Below are 18558 nucleotides of genomic sequence, written 5' to 3'. Positions count from 1 at the left end.
TAATATTCCATTGTATATATATACCACATCTTCTTTATCCAGTCATCTGTCGATGGACATCTTGGCTCTTTCCACAGTTTGGCTATTGTGGACATTGCTGCTATAAACATCGGGGTGCACGTACCCCTTTGGATCCCTACTTAGAAGCTTTGTATGTTTTCAGTACTGACTTCTGGGTTCTTTTTCTCTGCGTTGCATCATTCTACCTATACTGACATCTTTTTGTATGTTTGAACATTTATGAATCTTCTTGACGTAAAAAGAATATTATTCCTTAAGAAAACTTAAGTTAAACCCCTGGCACATTCAAAGACTCTTTCATGTCACAGGGCTGCCCCCTGCGTGTTTGTCAAGTGAGTTCTTTCTGTGTGTGTGCGAGGATTAATTCTGATGATGGCTCGCAAACTTTATGCTGATTATAAGGTATTCTTATAATCACTATCCTTTTGAATTGTGAAGTATACAACAAAACAATTCTAATAATAGGGATGACATAGTGAATCTAAATGACAGCATGTAATAAAAAGCACAACTATTCAGAAAAGAACAACAGTTTAAAGCAAACCACAGAGAGGGAATGAAAGGTCACACTGTTTTGTGTAAAACAAATACAAAAATACTTCAAGATTGATCACAAGTGCTTACATGATGGACTTTAGAATGTGTTCCTAGGTTTGATGAGAGAAGCATTACATATTTTTTACTCAGAAAGGAAATGCGGAATGTCTTTATGCTTACAGCACTGTGTATTTTAGATTTTAGAATCTTCATAAAAATTGCATACTTTCCTCCATTGTGTAAGCAAGAATTACCATGGTTATTTCAAAGAAGAGAAATCTGAGACAGTAATTAGCCAGCATCAGTGTTATTCAGTTAGTTTATAATAGATCCACAAAATATACCAATGAGATCTAGTTCTCAAGTATTAAGAGTCCTTTCAGATTTATCTGTGCTGTATACTTCCATCAGGATAGCTCATTGTATTATCATTTGAATAATTTTCACTTACGTGATGGAGGACAACTTTTCAGCTCTGCTTTGCTATCACGTGTTTGTGTGCCTACATAAAAGGAAAGTGACCTGCTTCATGCAGTAACCGTTTTTGCTGTTTAACTGTTAGCTGAATGTGGTCATGCTGGAATGAGGTTAGACTTAATATGCTTTGAAAAGAACAAGTGTGAACTCCCCAGTTTTCTACACCACGTGTTGGGAACTGTGAGGGATAAGTTCATGTCTCGAATATTTAAACTCTCAAAAATGACGATGATGACAACACTTTAATCCCATCAATTTCCAGAGGCAGTTGGTCCCTAATGAAATTGGTGTTGACTGAAATTCATTGTTAGCTCTAGCAGTTGATAAAATTCTGCCATTAACTCTTGAATAAAGTAGTTAATATTTAATTTTTGTTTACTTGCTTTTGTCTGATTTTAATGCTTATTCATGCTCCTGTTTATAAATTTACAAAATGAAGTAAAAATAAAACCACGGACATAAAAAAAAGTCACCCATTTCTTTCTTTCTTTCTTTTTTTCTTTCTTTCTTTCTTTTTCTTTTCTTTCTTTCTTTCCTTCCTTCCTTCCTTCCTTTCTTTTTTCTTTCTTTCTTTCTTTCTTTCTTTCTTTCTTTCTTTCTTTCTTTCTTTCTTTCTTTTCTTTCTTTCTTTCTTTTCTTTACTCTCTCTTTCTCTAGTTCCATCCACCTCACTGCAAATGGCAAGACTCATTCTTTTTTTATGCCGAAGTAATATTCCATTGTGCATATGTTCCACATCTTTTTTTTTTTTTAAAGATTTTATTTATTTATTTGACAGAGAGAGAGACAGTGAGAGAGGGAACACAAGCAGGGGGAGTGGGAGAGGGAGAAGCAGGCTTCCCACTGAGCAGGGAGCCCGATGTGGGGCTTGATCCCAGGACCCTGGGATCATGATCTGAGCTGAAGGCAGACGCTTAACCGACTGAGCCACCCAGGTGCCCCTGTTCCACATCTTCTTTATCCATTCATTAGTTAATGGACATTTTGGGCTCTTTTCATAATTTGGCTATTGTTGATAATGCTGCTATAAACGTTGGGGTGCATGTGCCCCTTCAAATCAGTATTTTGTGTTCTTTGGGTAAATACCTAGTAGTGCAATTGCCGGGTCATAGGGTAGCTCTATTTTTAACTTTGTGAGGAACCTCCATACTGTTTTCCAGAGTGGCTGCACCAGTTTGCATTCCCATCAACAGTGTTAAGAGGGTTCCCTTTTCTCCACATCCTCACCAACCCTGTTGTTTCCTGTGTTGTTAATTTTAGGCATTCTGACCGGTGTGAGGTGGTATCTCATTGTGGTTTTGATTTGTATTTCCCTAATGATGAGTTATATTGAGCATTTTTCCATGTGTTTGTTAGCCATCTGTAAAGTCACCTATTTCTTTTTTTTTTTAATTTAATTTTATTATGTTATGTTAGTCACCATACATTACATCATTAGTTTTTGATGTAGTGTTCCATGATTCATTGTTTGCATATAACACCCAGTGCTCCATGCAATACGTGACCTCATTAATACCCATCACTGGCCTAACCCATCCCCCCAACCCCCTCCCCTCTAAAACCCTCAGTTTGTTTCTCAGAGTCCATAGTCTCTCATGGTTCGTCTCCCACTCTGATCCCCCCCCTTCATTTTTCCTTTCTACTATCTTCTTCTCCTTCTTCTTCTTCTTCTTCTTTTTTAACATATAATGTATTATTTGTTACACAGGTACAGGTCTGTGATTCATCAATCTTACACAATTCACAGCGCTCACCATAGCACATACCCTCCCCAGTGTCCATCACCCAGCCACTCCATCCCTCCCACCCCCCTCCACTCCAGCAACCCTTAGTTTGTTTCCTGAGATTAAGAGTCTCTTATGATTTGTCTCCCTCTCTGGTTTCATCTTGTTTCATTTTTTCCTCCCTTCCCCTATGGTCCTCTGTCTTGTTTCTCAAATTCCTCATATCAGTGAGATCATATGATACTTCTCTTTCTCTTTTTGACTTATTTGGCTTAGCATAATACCCTCTAGTTCCATCCATGTCGTTGCAAATGGCAAGATTTCATTTTTTTTGATGGTTGCATAATATTCCATTGTATATATATACCACATCTTCTTTTTTTTTTTTTAAGATTTTATTTATTTATTTGAGAGAGAGAATGAGAGACAGCACAAGAGGGAAGAGGGTCAGAGGGAGAAGCAGACCCCCCGCCGAGCAGGGAGCCCGATGCGGGACTCGATCCCGGGACTCCAGGATCATGACCTGAGCCGAAGGCAGTCGCTTAACCGACTGAGCCACCCAGGCGCCCTATATACCACATCTTCTTTATCCATTCATCTGTTGATTGGACATCTAGGCTCTTTCCATAGTTTGGCTATTGTAGACATTGTTGCTATAAACATTGGGGTGCACAAACCCCTTTGGATCACTACATGTGTATCTTTGGGGTAAATACCCAGTAGTGCAATTGCTGGGTCGTAGGGTAGCTCTATTTTCAACTTTTTGAGGAACCTCCATACTGTTTTCCAGAGTGGCTGCACCAGCTTGCATTCCCACCAACAGTGTAGGAGGGTTCCCCTTTCTCTGCATCCTCGCCAGCATCTGTCGTTTCCTGACTTGTTAATTTTAGCCATTCTGACTGGTGTGAGGTGGTATCTCATTGAGGTTTTGATTCGTATTTCCCTGATGCCAAGTGATGTTGAGCACATTTTCATGTGTCTGTTGGCCATTTGGATGTCTTCTTTGCAGAAATGTCTGTTCGTGTCTTCTGCCCATTTCTTGATTGGCTTATTTGATCTTTGGGTGTTGAGTTTGATAAGTTCTTTATAGATTTTGGATACTAGCCCTTTATCTGATATGTCATTTGCAAAAATCTTCTCCCATTCTGTCGTCTTTTGGTTTTGTTGACTGTTTCCTTTGCTGTGCAAAAGCTTTTTATCTTCATGAAGTCCCAGTAGTTTATTTTTGCCGTTGCTTCCCTTGCCTTTGGTGATGTTTCTAAGAAGAAGTTGCTGCGGCTGAGGTCGAAGAGGTTGCTGCCTGTGTTCTCCTCTAGGATTTTGATGGACTGCTGTCTCACATTTAGGTCTTTCATTCATTTTGAGTCTATTTTTGTGTGTGGTGTAAGGAAATGGTCCAGTTTCATTCTTCTGCTGTAAAGTCACCTATTTCTTGATAGTCTTTTTGGACTTACTGGATAGTTAAATCCAGTCATATATTATACACCTCTTTTTTTTTTTTTAAGATTTATTTATTTATTTGAGAGGGGGAAGGACAGAAGGAGAGGGAGAGAGTCTCAAGCAGATGCCATGCTGAGTGCAGAGCCCGAGATGGGGCTCGATCCCATGACCCTAAGATCATGACCTGACCCTAAACCAAGAGTCGGATGCTTAATTGACTGCACTACCCAGGCGCCCCTACATACTGCTTTTTTTTTTTATCTTATGTGTAACTTACATGAAATATTTTTTAAAGATTTTATTTATCTGAGAGAGAGAGAGAGCAGGAGCAAGGGGAGGGGCAGAGGGAGAGGGAGAAACAGACTCCCCGATGAGCAGAGAGCCCGGTCTGGGGCTCAATCCGAGGACCTTGGGATCAAGACCTGAGTCGAAGGCAGATGCTTAACTGACTGAGCCACCCAGGCGCCCCATGCCATGAAATATTTTTGAAAACATTTTTCTTATATAATGTTTATGTACTTATGGACTCTTGCATTACCATGAATATTTTGAGATTTCTTTTAAAAATATTAAATTATTTTGGTATTTAGTATTAGTGTTTAGTATTTAGTTATTTTCCCAGAAATAGAATGATCCTTCATTTCACTTCCAAGATGTGGATATTATATATTGGAAAGATTGGAAAGTTGAGATGATTTTACCTCCCAAATGATAATTTCTCCTAATAAGTTATTAGATATAAGAAACTTTGTGGGTAAATTAGCCTTCTGAGGTATAAAGTAGTTGCAGTTTTCCATGATAAGTACATCAAAATGACTTCTCTAATTAAGTAGTGTAATTATAAATATATTTTTTGTGTTTGTTACTATTACATTATGTATTATACTTCTATTAGCATATTCACTTGTGAAAATTCATCATGATATACACTTATAATTCCTGTACTTTTCTGTATAAGGGAATAAAAAAGTTTACTAAGAAAAGAAGAATCTCACCAAAGACCTAGAAACCTTCTCCAGAGAATGCTCACATTTAAGAGTGAACAATGGCAGTATTACAAAGACTCCTCCATAGAATAAAAGAGTCAAATAGTGCCTAATCTTATTTTATGATGCAGGACCACCTTGATACTGAAACTTGACAAGAGCATTATGAAAAAGGAAAACTATAGTCCTCTCTTACTCATGAATATGAAAAATCCTAAGCAAAATATTAGCAGAAAAAAATTAAACATGTATTGTAAGGATAATGTCACAATCCAGTGGGATAATTCCAATACAGGCTGCCTTATTACTCAAAATCAATGAATATAATTTGCTACATGAACAGAATAAAAGGAGAACAATTATATGATTATCTTAATATATATACTTTTTGGGCTTGATAAAATCAAACATATATACATTGATAAAATCTTTTAGTAAATAGTGATAGTTTCTGGTTCTCTAGAATTCAGTTTTATCTCAAAGTACCAAACTCTTTAAATGTACTAAGCACGGTTATTTTAAAGTCTGTTTCCGATAACTCCAGTGTCTGGCTTCTTTTGGGGGTATTTTTATTGTTTGTTATTTTTGCTGGTTGTCACTAATGATGTCTTGACTCCTTGTTTGCCAGAATTTTTTTTTAATTTAATTTAATTTTTAAATTTTATGTTAGTCACCTTAGTTTTTGATGTTGTGAACCTAGAATCAGTTTTGAGTTTGAGGTACCAGAGTTTGGCGGCACTGTCAGTCTTGGATCCTCTAATTCCAATTTCAGGGATTGAGTTAATTAAATTATTTAAATAAAGCTCACCTGAAATAGCTATGAGATCCTGATTGCTACAGGTTTTCTCTTATTTCTGTTGTATATTCCTTTGTGTCTTAGCCAAAAAGATGGAGGTTTAGGGTGCCTGGGTGGCTCAGTTGGTTAAGCGACTGCCTTCGGCTCAGGTCATGATCCTGGAGTCCCGGGATCGAGTCCCGCGTCGGGCTCCCTGCTCGGCGGGGAGTCTGCTTCTCCCTCTGACCCTCTTCCCTCTCATGCTCTCTCTCATTCTCTCTTTCAAATAAATAAATAAAATCTAATAGTGAAAGAGGGTTCCCCTTTCGGGCACCTGGGTGGCTCAGTCGGTTAAGGGTCTGCCTTCGGCTCAGGTCATGATCTCGGAGTCCTGGGATCGAGTCCCACATCGGGCTCCCGGCTCAGCGGGGAGCCTGCTTCTCCCTCTGACCCTCTCCCCTCTCATGCTGTTTCTCTCTCGCTCGCTTTCTAATAAATAAATAAATAAATAAAATCTTTAAAGAAAAAAATAAAATAAATATTTAAAACAAAACAAAACAAACAAACAAAACATGGAGGTTTGAAAGTCACCAGGTAGACTTCCTTGGACATGACCACCTAGTACCACAAGTCCATCAAAAGCACCACTCAGTCTCTTAGAAGCCTCCTCTAGAATCATGAGATGCATCTAGGCCTAACTATCCTGCTCACATGTCTGGATTTTCTTGTTCTTTTGGATTTGGATCTAGTAACTCTTTACTATCTTGTTAAATATTTAGTACCTTTAAGCAGAGTTGAAAAAAAAATTCTCCCCAGTTACCCTGCTTGTTTTCTTTGGTAGGGTTGACCTGATTTACCTAGCCTGCCATTATTGAAAATAGAAAATAAAATTTCTTGATATTTCTTACCATTTTTATCATTTCTAGATAATACATTTTTTTGAGATATAACATGAAAATGTTTAAAAAGCCATGTAGTATGTCCTCCTTAAGAAAATACTAATTTTAGGGGCGCCTGGGTGGCTCAGTCATTGGGCGTCTGCCTTCGGCTCAGGTCGTGGTCCCAGGGTCCTGGGATCGAGCCCCACATCGGGCTCCCTGCTCTGCGGGAGGCCTGCTTCTCCCTCTCCCATTCCCCCTGCTTGCGTTCCCTCTCTCGCTGTGTCTCTCTCTGTCAAATAAATACATAAAATCTTTAAAAAAAAAAAAATACTAATCTTAAAATATTCACTTTGCTTGTTAAATCACTTTTTCTCAAAGAGTAATCATTAATATTTTTCTCTCACTGATGACACCTGCTTATATGACTCCATAGAGATTAACTGCTTTGTTATATAGAAGGATTAATTATTAAATTTTTATTCTTATTTTTTGTCTCACCATATAGTTTTAAGTACAAATATATTAATTGTGTATGTACTTGAGTCTCCTTAGAGGAAATAATCTTTTTTATAGTCTCTGGATTTTCAGATAGCACTTAAAATTAATCTTTATATTTTTAGATTTTTCCCTTTGCTTTTCCAAATAATTTATGTGGCTTTCTTTAGAATATAATGGTGATGAATTCTCTGTGGCAGTGCTAAGGGGAAAAGTTTAAAACTGAAATAATTCAAATTGCATTATTTTGATACATTTATAAAATCTTGGTCCGTATTTCCTAATTACCATATATCTGTCCTATTTGATTATTCCTTTTAATGTGTTCTAATGCCAGTGTGGTAAATTGATTTAATAAAAATGCCTCCTTTTTTCCCTGGTTATCTGATAACTTCTTAATGACAACTAACAGCTTTTGTGAGAGCAGCACCATTAGCGCTAATGGACAGGGAAGACAACTGATATGACATGAGAAAGGTTAAAGATGACTAGTGACCCTTTGGCAAATCTGTCTGCACAGAACAGAATAAGTACCATGCTCATTTGAATTTTTGGTCAGGGTGGACTATCTGACGTAGTTGGTGTAGCCTTACATTCAGCTCTCCTACAAGATAAAATTTAGTTCTGTGAATAACTCTTGTTAAGATTTGTCAGGATAATAAACTTTTTAGCTACCTCAGACTGTGAAGACACTCAGTCTAATTTAATATTCTCCCTTTGGCCAAATTAGATTTTTTTAATTTCTAATTTTTACTGGGTCTTCATCCTTTTTGGTATGTCGAGGGACTCCTCAGGTATGTACAGGCTCTTTTGGCTAAAATCTAATCAAAAGACTAATTACTCTGAGGTGATTTAGGTATCTAAATATGGTATGTGAACACTATTGAATAACATTATATATTTCTTCTGGACACTAGTTCTTATCAGTGTGTTTGATTCTAACATGGAAACAAATTTCTTCTAGAAGCAAAGGTCTTTGCTGATGCAGGAAACTTCCAGGATCCCTTTCACCCCCTGCATTATACCTTATTTTGAAAGTTAATGAGCTATGATAGGTAGTGCTATCTTGTCACTTACTATACAAAGTGCAGATTTGATGACTGTTAAGTTTTGGGTTTAGATTTTTGTCCACTAATAAAATGGTAGTTGTAAGTTTTCTTGGTGTATGTGTGTGAGAATTATCAATAACTCTTCATGTGATGTGAGCCTTTGACGGTGAAATATACTACTCTGTTTTCCCCCTTTCTGGAGTTTTTTTTCCTAGTTCTCTTATATTGACTTTTCCTTTTATCTTGTGGTCTCTTTGGTACACTTCTTCCCACTTTCTGTGTGCTCCAGTTCTTTTAGTTTTATTCCTATTCATTGATATAAAAGCATGAAATAATAGGCTCAAGGGCAAATGGGGAGGATATACAACCAGACTTTAAACCTGAAGGGCGAATTCCTTTGACAAAGGGATAGCTCTGTTTAAGTGGGAGCATCTCCATTAGCATTGATGGAATACTGCAGCTGAGGCATCTCAGAGGTTAATCAGGCTTCCTAGCCAGCTTTGACATCAGTACACAGTGGCGCCTGATTTTGTTGGTCCTTCAGAGACCTTCTTGACAACGCTCTAACAGACTTTGTGTAAGTCATTCTTGTGAATTATTGAAAAAATGTTTGGCTGCTAACTGAGGAATGCTAATGTGTTTTATAATCACTGCAGTTTGAGTTTTTAGCGCTAAACAGAAGAATTACAATTGATTTGTGGCTTTTTCATGGTTTCAGTCAGCAGTAAGTTATATCTTTTTGCTTGAGTTCAGCAAATGGCTTTGATGGTCATTTTATTTAAGTATTTATTAGGACACACTATTATAGTCTTCATTTTTCCCTATCCCCCTCCCCCCCCCACCCCGTCTACATCTGTGTTCTGAATTCATGAAGTGTGAGATCACAAGTAGTAACAGGAATAGAATACAAGGCAATACTGGATGGTGGTTGAAATCAGGCTTTGGAGATAGACAGTCTAATTGAATTGAATTGATTGAATTCTGGCTTTGTCATTGGCTAGCTGTTTGAGCTGCTGTTTTACTTAACTTCTGTAGCCTCAATTTTCTCTTCTATAAACCTGAGGTGTTCGAAGAAATCTGTAGAGATCATTTATGTTAAGATCCTTGACAAGTTCACAGTAAAGATTCCACGGGACATACTACAGTAAAATAATACATATATTGCTAGTGTTAGTTATATGGTATTTTAATGGAAAATTTCCTTGGAAAATACATTTCCTTATTAATTCCAATCTGATTGTTGCTTAAATCACATTTAGGCCTGTCCCTTCTTTGCCTATCTTTTATGAAACAGTATTTGAAATAACATGTCTATAATAATTTTCATTTTAAAATTTAGCTATAGCATATGCCAGAATATAGGTGAGCATATTCTCCATGATTATTCTGAAAAGAGAGTCATTTCATTAAAGATTAGTTTGCAGTATTTTAATAAAAATTTTTCTCACAATTTGAGAATTGGAAAAAAATTATTTCTGAATGTGTGTATTCTACATAATTTTTGATATGTCCATGTAATCTAGATTACTTCTTTTCACTCTGCTGGTTAAATCTTTTTTAGGTATTTATGAATTACGTGCTTTTCTCTTTCTTTTAGTTTTTTTCTCTTTGTGGGACAAAAACCCCACAAAAACCCATTACTTTAACATTATTGTTTGTTAATGCAAATAGCAGTAATCAGATAAGATTCACATAAAAGAAAAAACTCACAGGAGTTAGTTTTGTCTTTATCCTTTGAATGAAATGGAACTAAAATGTAATTATAAAACATCTTAAGTTGTCTTTAATTGAAATAGTATATTAGAAGCATTACATTGAATTGTTTTCTGTTACCAGAGAAAAAAGAACCTTCTTAGCTAATCTTTTGTGATGTTTTATTCATCTAGTGATTGGTATCTTGGATGGAGACTATTTCCACATGCCAAATCTTTTTTTTTTAATTGAGGTAAAATTGGTATATAACATATACATTTTATGTGTACATTATAATTTGACATCTGTATGTACTACAAAATGATTACCACCAAAAGTCTAGTCACCATTCATCACCATCAAATTGACTTCCTTCACCCATTTGCCACCTCCCAGTCACCTTCCCGTCTGGTAACCATCAATCCATTCTCTGTGAATCTTTTTTATATTCTTTTGTTTGTTTTTTTAGATTCCATATATAAATGAAATCAAATGGTATTTGTCTTTCTCTATCTGACTTATCTCCCTTGCCCAATAACCTCAAGGTCCATCCATGTTGTCACAAATGGCAGTATTTCATTCTGTGTAGTTAAGTAGTTTTCTGTTATATATATAATATATATAATATATATATATTATATATATAACACATCCTCTTTATCCATTCATCTATCAGTGGACACTTAGGTTGTTTCCATATCTTGGCTATTGTAAATAATGCTGCAGTGAACATAGGGGTGTATATATCTTTTTGAATTTGTGTTTTCCTGTTCTTTGAGTAAATACCCAGAAGTAGAATACCTGGATCATATGGTGGATCTATTCTTAACTTTTTGAGGAATCTCCATACTGTTTTCCATACTGGTTGCACCAGTTTACATTCCTACCGACAGCTAACAAGGGTTCTTTTTTCTCCACATCCTCTCCAGCACTTGCTATTTGTCTTATTTTTTTTTTTATAATAGTCATTCTAACAGGTGTGAAGTGATAACTCATCATGGTTTTGATTTGCATTTCCCTGCTGATTAGTGATGTTGAACATCTTTTCATGTCTTTTGACCATCTCTGTATCTTCTTTGGAAAAATGTCTGTTCAGATCCTCTGCTCATTTTTTTATTTTATTTTTTTGTTATTGTTGTTATCGTTGTTGCTGAGTTGTATGAATTCTTTATGTATTTTGGTTTTGTATCAGATATATGATTTGCAAATGTCTTCTTCCATTAAGCCTTTTCATTTCGATGATGGTTTCCTGTGCTGTGCAGAAGTTTTTCAGTTTGATAGAGTCCCATTTGTTTATTTTTGCTTTTGTTTCCCTTGCTTTTGGAGTCAGGTCCACAAATACATCTGTAAGTCTAGTTTCATTCCATTGCATAACTGTCCAGTTTTCCCAGAACCATTTATTGAAGAGACTGCCCTTTCTGCGCTGTGTATGTTTTTGGCCTCCTTGTTACAAATTAATTGTATACTTGGGGAGTTATTTCTCAGCTATTGATTTTGTTCCATGGATATGTGTGTGTTTTTTATGCCAGTATCATACTGTCTTGATTACTATAGGTTTGTAGTATAGTTTGAAATAAGGGACCATGATACCTTTAGCTTTGTTCTTTCTCAAGTTTGCTTTGGCTATTCTGGGTCTTTTATGGTTCCATTCAAATTTTAGAATTATTTGTTCTAGTTCTGTGAAAAATGCCACTGGAATTTTGGTAGGGATTGCATTGAATCTGTAGATTGCGTTGGGTAGTATGGACATTTAAACAGTGTAAATTCTTCCAATCCATGAACATGGACTGTCTTTCCATTTATTTGTTTCTTCTTCAGTTTCTTTCATCAGTGTATGTGGCTTTCACCTCCCTGGTTAAATTCATTCCTAGGTATTTTATTCTTTTTGATGATGTTGTGAATGCCATTGCTTTCTTAATTTCTTCTTCTGATAGTTTGTTATTAGTGTATAGAAACACCACAGATTTCTGTATATTGATTTTGTATTCTGCAACTTTACTGAATTTGTTTATTAGTTCTAACAGTTTTTTGATGGAGGTTTTCTGTGTATCTGCAAATAGTGATGATTTTACCACTTCTTTTTCTGATTTGGATGCCTTTTTTTTCTTTTTCTTGCCTGATTGGTGTGGTTAGGACCTCCAATGCTATGTTGAATAACAGTGGAGAAAGTGGAATTCTGATCTTGTTCCCAATTTTAAAGGACAAGCTTTCAGTTTTTCACTATTAAGTATGATACTAGTTATGAGTTTATCATACAGGGCCTTTACTTTGTTGAGGTATGTACCCTTTATACCCACTTTGTTGTAAGTTTTTATCATAAATGGAGGTTGAATTTTGTCAAATGTTTTTTCTGCATCTATTGAAATGATCATAAGATTTTTATCCCTCATTTTGTTAAAATGGTGTACCACATTGATTTGTGGATGTTGAACCATCCTAGCATCTCTGGAATAAATCCTACTTGATCATGGTATATGATCCTTTTAATGTGTTTTTGAATTTGGTTTGCTAATATTTTGTTACGGATTTTTGCATATTTGTTTGTCAGGGATATTGGCATGTAATATCCCTTTCTCATAGTGTCCTTATCTGGTTTTGGTATCAGGGTAATGTTGATGTCACATTTTACATCATTTATTTTATGCATCCCTTAACCAATTGTAGTTTTAATTTTTTTAAAAGATTTTATTTATTTGACAGAGAGACACAGCGAGAGAGGGAACATAGGCAGGGGGAATGGGAGAGGGAAAACAGGCTCCCTGCAGGGGAGCCCGATGTGGGGCTCGATCCCAGGACCCTGGGATCATGACCTGATCCTAAGGCAGACGCTTAACGACTGAGCCACCCAGGCACCCCTGTAGTTTTAATTTTACTACTATTCTCTTTTAGCCTTCATGCTTGCTTTATAAGTGATTGATCCACTGTCTGTACTATAGATTTATCTTTTCCAATGAGAGTTTTACTTTTGTATTTTTCCTTGTTATGAAATATTAAATATTTCTTTTTAGCTTAAAGAAGTACCTTTAACATTTCTTGTAAGGCCATTTTAGCAAGAATAAACTCCTTTAGTTTTTGCTTATCTGGAAAATTCTTATTTCCCCTTCAATTCTTTTTTTTTTTTTTTTTAAAGATTTTATTTATTTATTTATTTGAGAGAGCAAGAGAGAGAAACAGCATGAGAGGGGAGAGGATCAGAGGGAGAAGCAGGCTCCCCACTGAGCTGGGACCCTGATGTGGGACTCGATCCCAGGACTCTGGGATCATGACCTGAGCTGAAGGCAGTCACTTAACCAACTGAGCCACCCAGGCATCCTCCCCTTCAATTCGCTGGGTAGAGAATTCTTGGTTGGAAGTTTTTTCCTTTTAGCACTTCGAATATGTCATGCCACTCTGTTCTGACCTGTAAAGTTTCTGCTGAAAAATCTTGATAGTCTTATATGGTTTCCTTGTATGTATTTCTTTTGATGCCTTTAGGATTCTCTCTTTAATTTTACCCTTTTAATTATAATGTATCTTGGTGTGGATCTCTTTGGGTTTGTCTTATTTGGAACTCTCCAGGGTTCCCCCCGTATGCCTGTTTACTTCCCCAGATTAGGGATATTTTCAGCTATTATTTTTTAAAAATAATTTTTCTGGCCTTTTCTTTCTTCTCCTCTGGGAACCCTATAATGTGAATGTTGTTCTGCTTGAAATTCTCCGAAGGTTTTCATTTTTTAAATCTTTTTTCTTTTTGCTCCTTTGTCTGAGTGAGTTCCATTGTTTTGCCTTCTATCTCACTGATCTGTTTCATTTAGTCTGCTGTTGAACCCCTCTAGGGTATTTTTCAGTTAAGTTTATATATTTTTCAGCTCTGTAACTTCTATTTGATACTTTTTAATATTTTCTCTCATTTTGTTGAAGTTTTCACTGTGTTCATTCATTCATTCTGAGTTTGGTGGGCATCTCTATGACCATTATTTTGAACTCTCTTGCTTATCTCATTTTATTAAGGTCTTTTCCTGAGCTTTTGTCTTGTTCTTTGGAACATACTCCTCTGTCTTCTCATTTTGCCTTTCTGTGTTTGTTTCTATGTATTAGGCACATCAGCTACCTCTAGCAGTCTTGAAGGAGTGGCCTTTGTAGGAGATAGCTTGTGGGGCTCAGAAGCACTTATCCTTCCTAGCCACCAGTGCCAGGTGCTCAAGGGGTATCTCCTGTGTGAGCTGCACCTGTCTGTCCACCTACTCTGGTAGGGCTGTGGCTGTGACATGGGAGTATGTGGGGCTCTTGTCTGGCCCACCTGTGATGTGTGGCTGTGGCATAGGAATAGGTATCTACATGCCTGATCTTGATGCACAATATTATATAACAACATATTATAGATTTACTTTGGAAGCATAGTCTTTTTCATTCTACCACTGGTGGAATGGCATTCTACCATTGGTAAGGCTTTTTCATGCTAAGAAATAGATTTAAAATTAGATTTATAATATTTCAAAAAATAATAACAGATGTCGGTGAAGATGTGGAATAAGGCGAACCCGCTTAGACTGTTGTTGGGAATGTGAACTGGTACAACCACTGTAGAAAACAGTATGGAGATTCCTCAAAAAGTTAAAAATAGAACTACCCTATGATCCAGCAATTGCACTACTAGGGGGTTTTTACCCAAAGGGTACAAAAAATTCTGATTTGAAGGGGGCACACACACCCCGGTGTTTATAGCAGCACTATCAACAATAGCCAAATTATGGAAAGAGTCCAAATGTCCATTGACTCATGAATGGATAAAGAAGATGTGGTATATATACACAATGGGATATTATTCAGCCATCAAAAAGAATGAAATCTTGCCATTGTTATATTCATTAAGAAGAGGGGAGAGGGGGCGCCTGGGTGGCTCAGTCGTTAAGCGTCTGCCTTCGGCTCAGGTCATGATCCCAGGATCCTGGGATCAAGTCCCACATCGGGCTCCCTGCTCGGCGGGAAGCCTGCTTCTCCCTCTCCCACTCCCCCTGCTTGTGTTCCTGCTCTCGCTATGTCTCTCTCTGTCAAATAAATAAATAAAACCTTAAAAAAAAAAAAAAGAAGAGGGGAGAGAAGAAATATTTTTTTTAAATAAAAATATAATTGTTCCCTCATGTGAAACAAAGCTCTTTAATGATTTACTTATGGCTTTAAAAAAAATTATTTGCTTATGGCTTTATTCTCACTATGCTGACTTTGGGGATTCTACTGACAGCATTCACTCAAATTAATACTGATTTTCTAACTAAAATTTAAGATCATATGAAAAGTCAGACTGAATTTCTGTGACAGTTCACTGCTATATATAGGCTTGTAAGAGAATAAGGAATTTAAAAGGTAGGAGAATTAACAAGATGCATATTTCTGTTTAAAATCCAAATACTGATGTGAAGTCATATGTTTTACATTTCATTGTATAGACATTGAAAACTGGCTTGACAATGGTTGGGAAAGTGGTGACTCAGCTGACAGGCACACTGCCTTCAGGTGTGACTGAAGACGATGTTGCCCTCCATAGTAATTCCAGGCGGAGTCCTTTGGTTCCAGGCATCATCACAGTAATTGACACCGAAACAGTTGGAGAGGGCCAGGTAAGAACTTCTGATACAGGTAATGTCCTTTTTCTGCAAAGGATGGGGTGACTAAGAATATCGTTTGTGATCAAGAACAGCCAAATGCACTTGGCCTTGGAGATTATTAATTTAGAATTCTAGCAATTGAGGTTATTTCAGATTAGAATTCTTTTTTTCAAGAAATGATGAGTAACATGTTAAAACCTGTTATTTCAAACATTATTAATGTTTCAAACCTGAGGGTAAAATTGAGGTTCTAAGGAGTTCTTGTTATCTCTTCATCAGAACATTTGTTTCACAAATAAATAATTACATATCTCTTTATACTGTTCTGTTCATAATACAATTTTTTAAAAAATGATGCTTGTTGTAACCTATATCAGAAGATTAATAACTGATTTTTAAAAGATTTTATTTATTTATTTGAGAGAGAGAGAGCACATGAGTTGAGGGATAGGGGCCAAGTGAGCAGGAGAAGCAGACGCCCCCGTGATCAGGGAGCCTGATGTAGGGCTCAATCCCAGGACCCCGAGATCATGACCTGAGCTGAAGGCAGATGCCTAATCGACTGAACCACCCAGGCACCCTTTAATAATTGATTTTTAAAGTAGAGGCTTGCTCATAGAAGCAGTCAATAGGACCTTCCACATTTTGGAGGGAATTTAAAAAATTATTGACTAGAGGAGCAAGATGGAGGAGGAGTAGGAGAACTAAATTTCCTCTGGTCCGGGCGCCTGGGTGGCTCAGTTGGTTAAGCGACTGCCTTCGGCTCAGGTCATGATCCTGGAGTCCTGGGATCGAGTCCCGCATCGGGCTCCCTGCTCAGCAGGGAGTCTGCTTCTCCCTCTGACCTTCCTCCTTCTCATGCTCTCTGTCTCTCATTCTCTCTCTTTCTAATAAATAAATAAAATCTTTAAAAAAAAAAAAATTTCCTCTGGTCCCAGGAATTCAGCTAGATAGTTATCAAACCATTCAGAACACCTACAAATTCAACAGGAGATCGAAGAAAATAATAGCAGCAATTCTATGAACAAAAAAGCGACCACTTTCTGGAAGGTAGGACGTGTGGAGAAGTGAATTCGAGGCGATATTCAGGAAGATAGATGGTGGGGGGAGGGAGCCTCCATCAGCTGGCTACTGGCCAGTGATAGAGCAGCGGAGCACAAAATTGGAACTTTTAGAAGTCTGCTCTGCTGAGGGACGTCACTCCAGTGGCTAAGTGGGGGTGGGGTGGGGGTGGAACCCTCACTGGGACTCAGGACCCTCGGGGATCACAGAAAGACCAGGGGTGCCTGAGTGTGGCAGAGCTCCCAGGTATCAGATCGGGGAAGCCAGCTGCAAAGACGGAGCCGAGGAGTGGGCTCTCGGCTCAGGGTTGCCATAAACCATGATCTGTGGCACTGTTGGGTCACTACTCTTTGAGCAGGGACCCAACAAGTGCAGATCTGGGGAGACTCCCCTTCCTCCCCCGGGAGGAGCGGCGTGGGAGAGCACTGCAGGAATCTGCTGGGTTTGGAGACTCCAAACGGGGTCAGGTGCCAGAGATAGAAATGCTTGGTCACAGGCCAGGTGAGCACGGAGTGCAGCCAGAGACCAGGGAGACAGGAGTGATTGACTGCTTTTCTCTGAGGGCTCACTGAGGAGTGGGGCCCTGAGCTCTTGGCTCCTCTGGGGCCAGAGATTGGGAGGCCGCCATTTTCACTCTCGTCCTCAAAAGCTGTATGGAAATCTTGCAGGGAAAGCTACAAAGAGCAAACCCGAGCAGATTACTTAGCCTGGCCCCTGGCAAGAGTGGTGCAATTCCGCCTCAGGCAAAGACATTTGAGAATCAGTGCAACAGGGCCCTCCCCCAGATCAGCAAGAACGTTCAGCCAAGACCAAGTTTACCAATCAATGAGAACTGCCAAGACTCCAGCACACATAGAATTCATGGCTTTTTCCCTGTGATTCTTTAGTCTTTCAAAGTTAATCTTTTAAATTTTCTTTTTCTTTTTCAAATTTTTTTAGTTGAATTTTTCTTCTTTCCTTTTTCAACCAACATCTTATCAATTCCTTTTTAAAATTTGTTTAAGATTTCATTATTATTTGAGAGAGAGGGAGAACACAGAGGGAGAGTGAGAGGGAGAAACAGACTCCCTGCTGAACAGGGAGCCCAATGTGGGACTTGATCCCAGGACTCTGGGATCATGACCTGAGCCGAAGGCAGATGCTTAACCAAATGAGCCACCCAGGCGCCCATCAATTCCTTTTTTAAAATCTTTTTTAATTTTCATCTTTACAGTCATATTCCATCCCTTCATCGTATTTACCCTTATTTTTATATATATGTAAGTTTTTCTTTCTTTAAAATTTTGAAAGGCACTTTCTTCTAACAGACCAAAGTACACTCAAAATCTAGTGTGTGGCTCTGTTCTATTCACTGGCCTGATCATATTAATTTTTCTTTCTTTCTTTTTTTTTTCCCTTTCTTTTCCCCCCAGTTTCGGGTTTCTTCTGATTTGTTTAGTGTATATTTTTCTGGGATCGTTGTTACCCTTTTAGCATTTTGTTCTCTCATTCATCTATTTTCCTCTGGACAAAATGACAAGATGGAAAAACTCACCTCAAAAAAAAGAACAAGAGGCAGTACCGACTGCCAGGGACCTAATCAATACAGACATTAGTAAGATGTCGGAACTAGAGTTCAGAATGACAATTATAAAGATACTAGCTGGGCTTGAAAAAAGCATAGAAGATACTAGATAATCCCTTTCTGGAGAAATAAAAGAACTAAAATCTAGCCAAGTTGAAATCAAAAAGGCTATTAATGAGGTGCAATAAAAAACAGAGGCTCTAACTGCTAAGATAAATGAGGCAGAAGAGAGAACTAGTGATATAGAAGACCAAATGATGGAGAATAAAG

The 18558-nt window shown here is 37.6% G+C and overlaps 1 protein-coding gene across 1 annotated transcript in view; it reads left to right on the top strand.

The window, feature by feature from the left end:
- BCAS3 (BCAS3 microtubule associated cell migration factor) overlaps nt 1-18558 on the top strand; it is a gene marked incomplete at its 5' end in the record, with an annotated part of 537991 nt that overhangs the window by 123474 nt on the left and 395959 nt on the right. Inside the window, one exon of the mRNA XM_081805976.1 lies at nt 15504-15674. Within this exon, the coding sequence (XP_081662102.1) occupies nt 15504-15674 (171 nt within the window). The remainder of the gene's footprint in view (nt 1-15503; nt 15675-18558) is intronic.

Source organism: Leptonychotes weddellii, chromosome 15, assembly GCF_054177405.1.
Source record: "Leptonychotes weddellii isolate Sample4059 chromosome 15, ASM5417740v2, whole genome shotgun sequence".
Lineage (NCBI taxonomy): Eukaryota > Metazoa > Chordata > Mammalia > Carnivora > Phocidae > Leptonychotes > Leptonychotes weddellii.
This window is presented reverse-complemented; position numbering and strand designations above follow the sequence as displayed.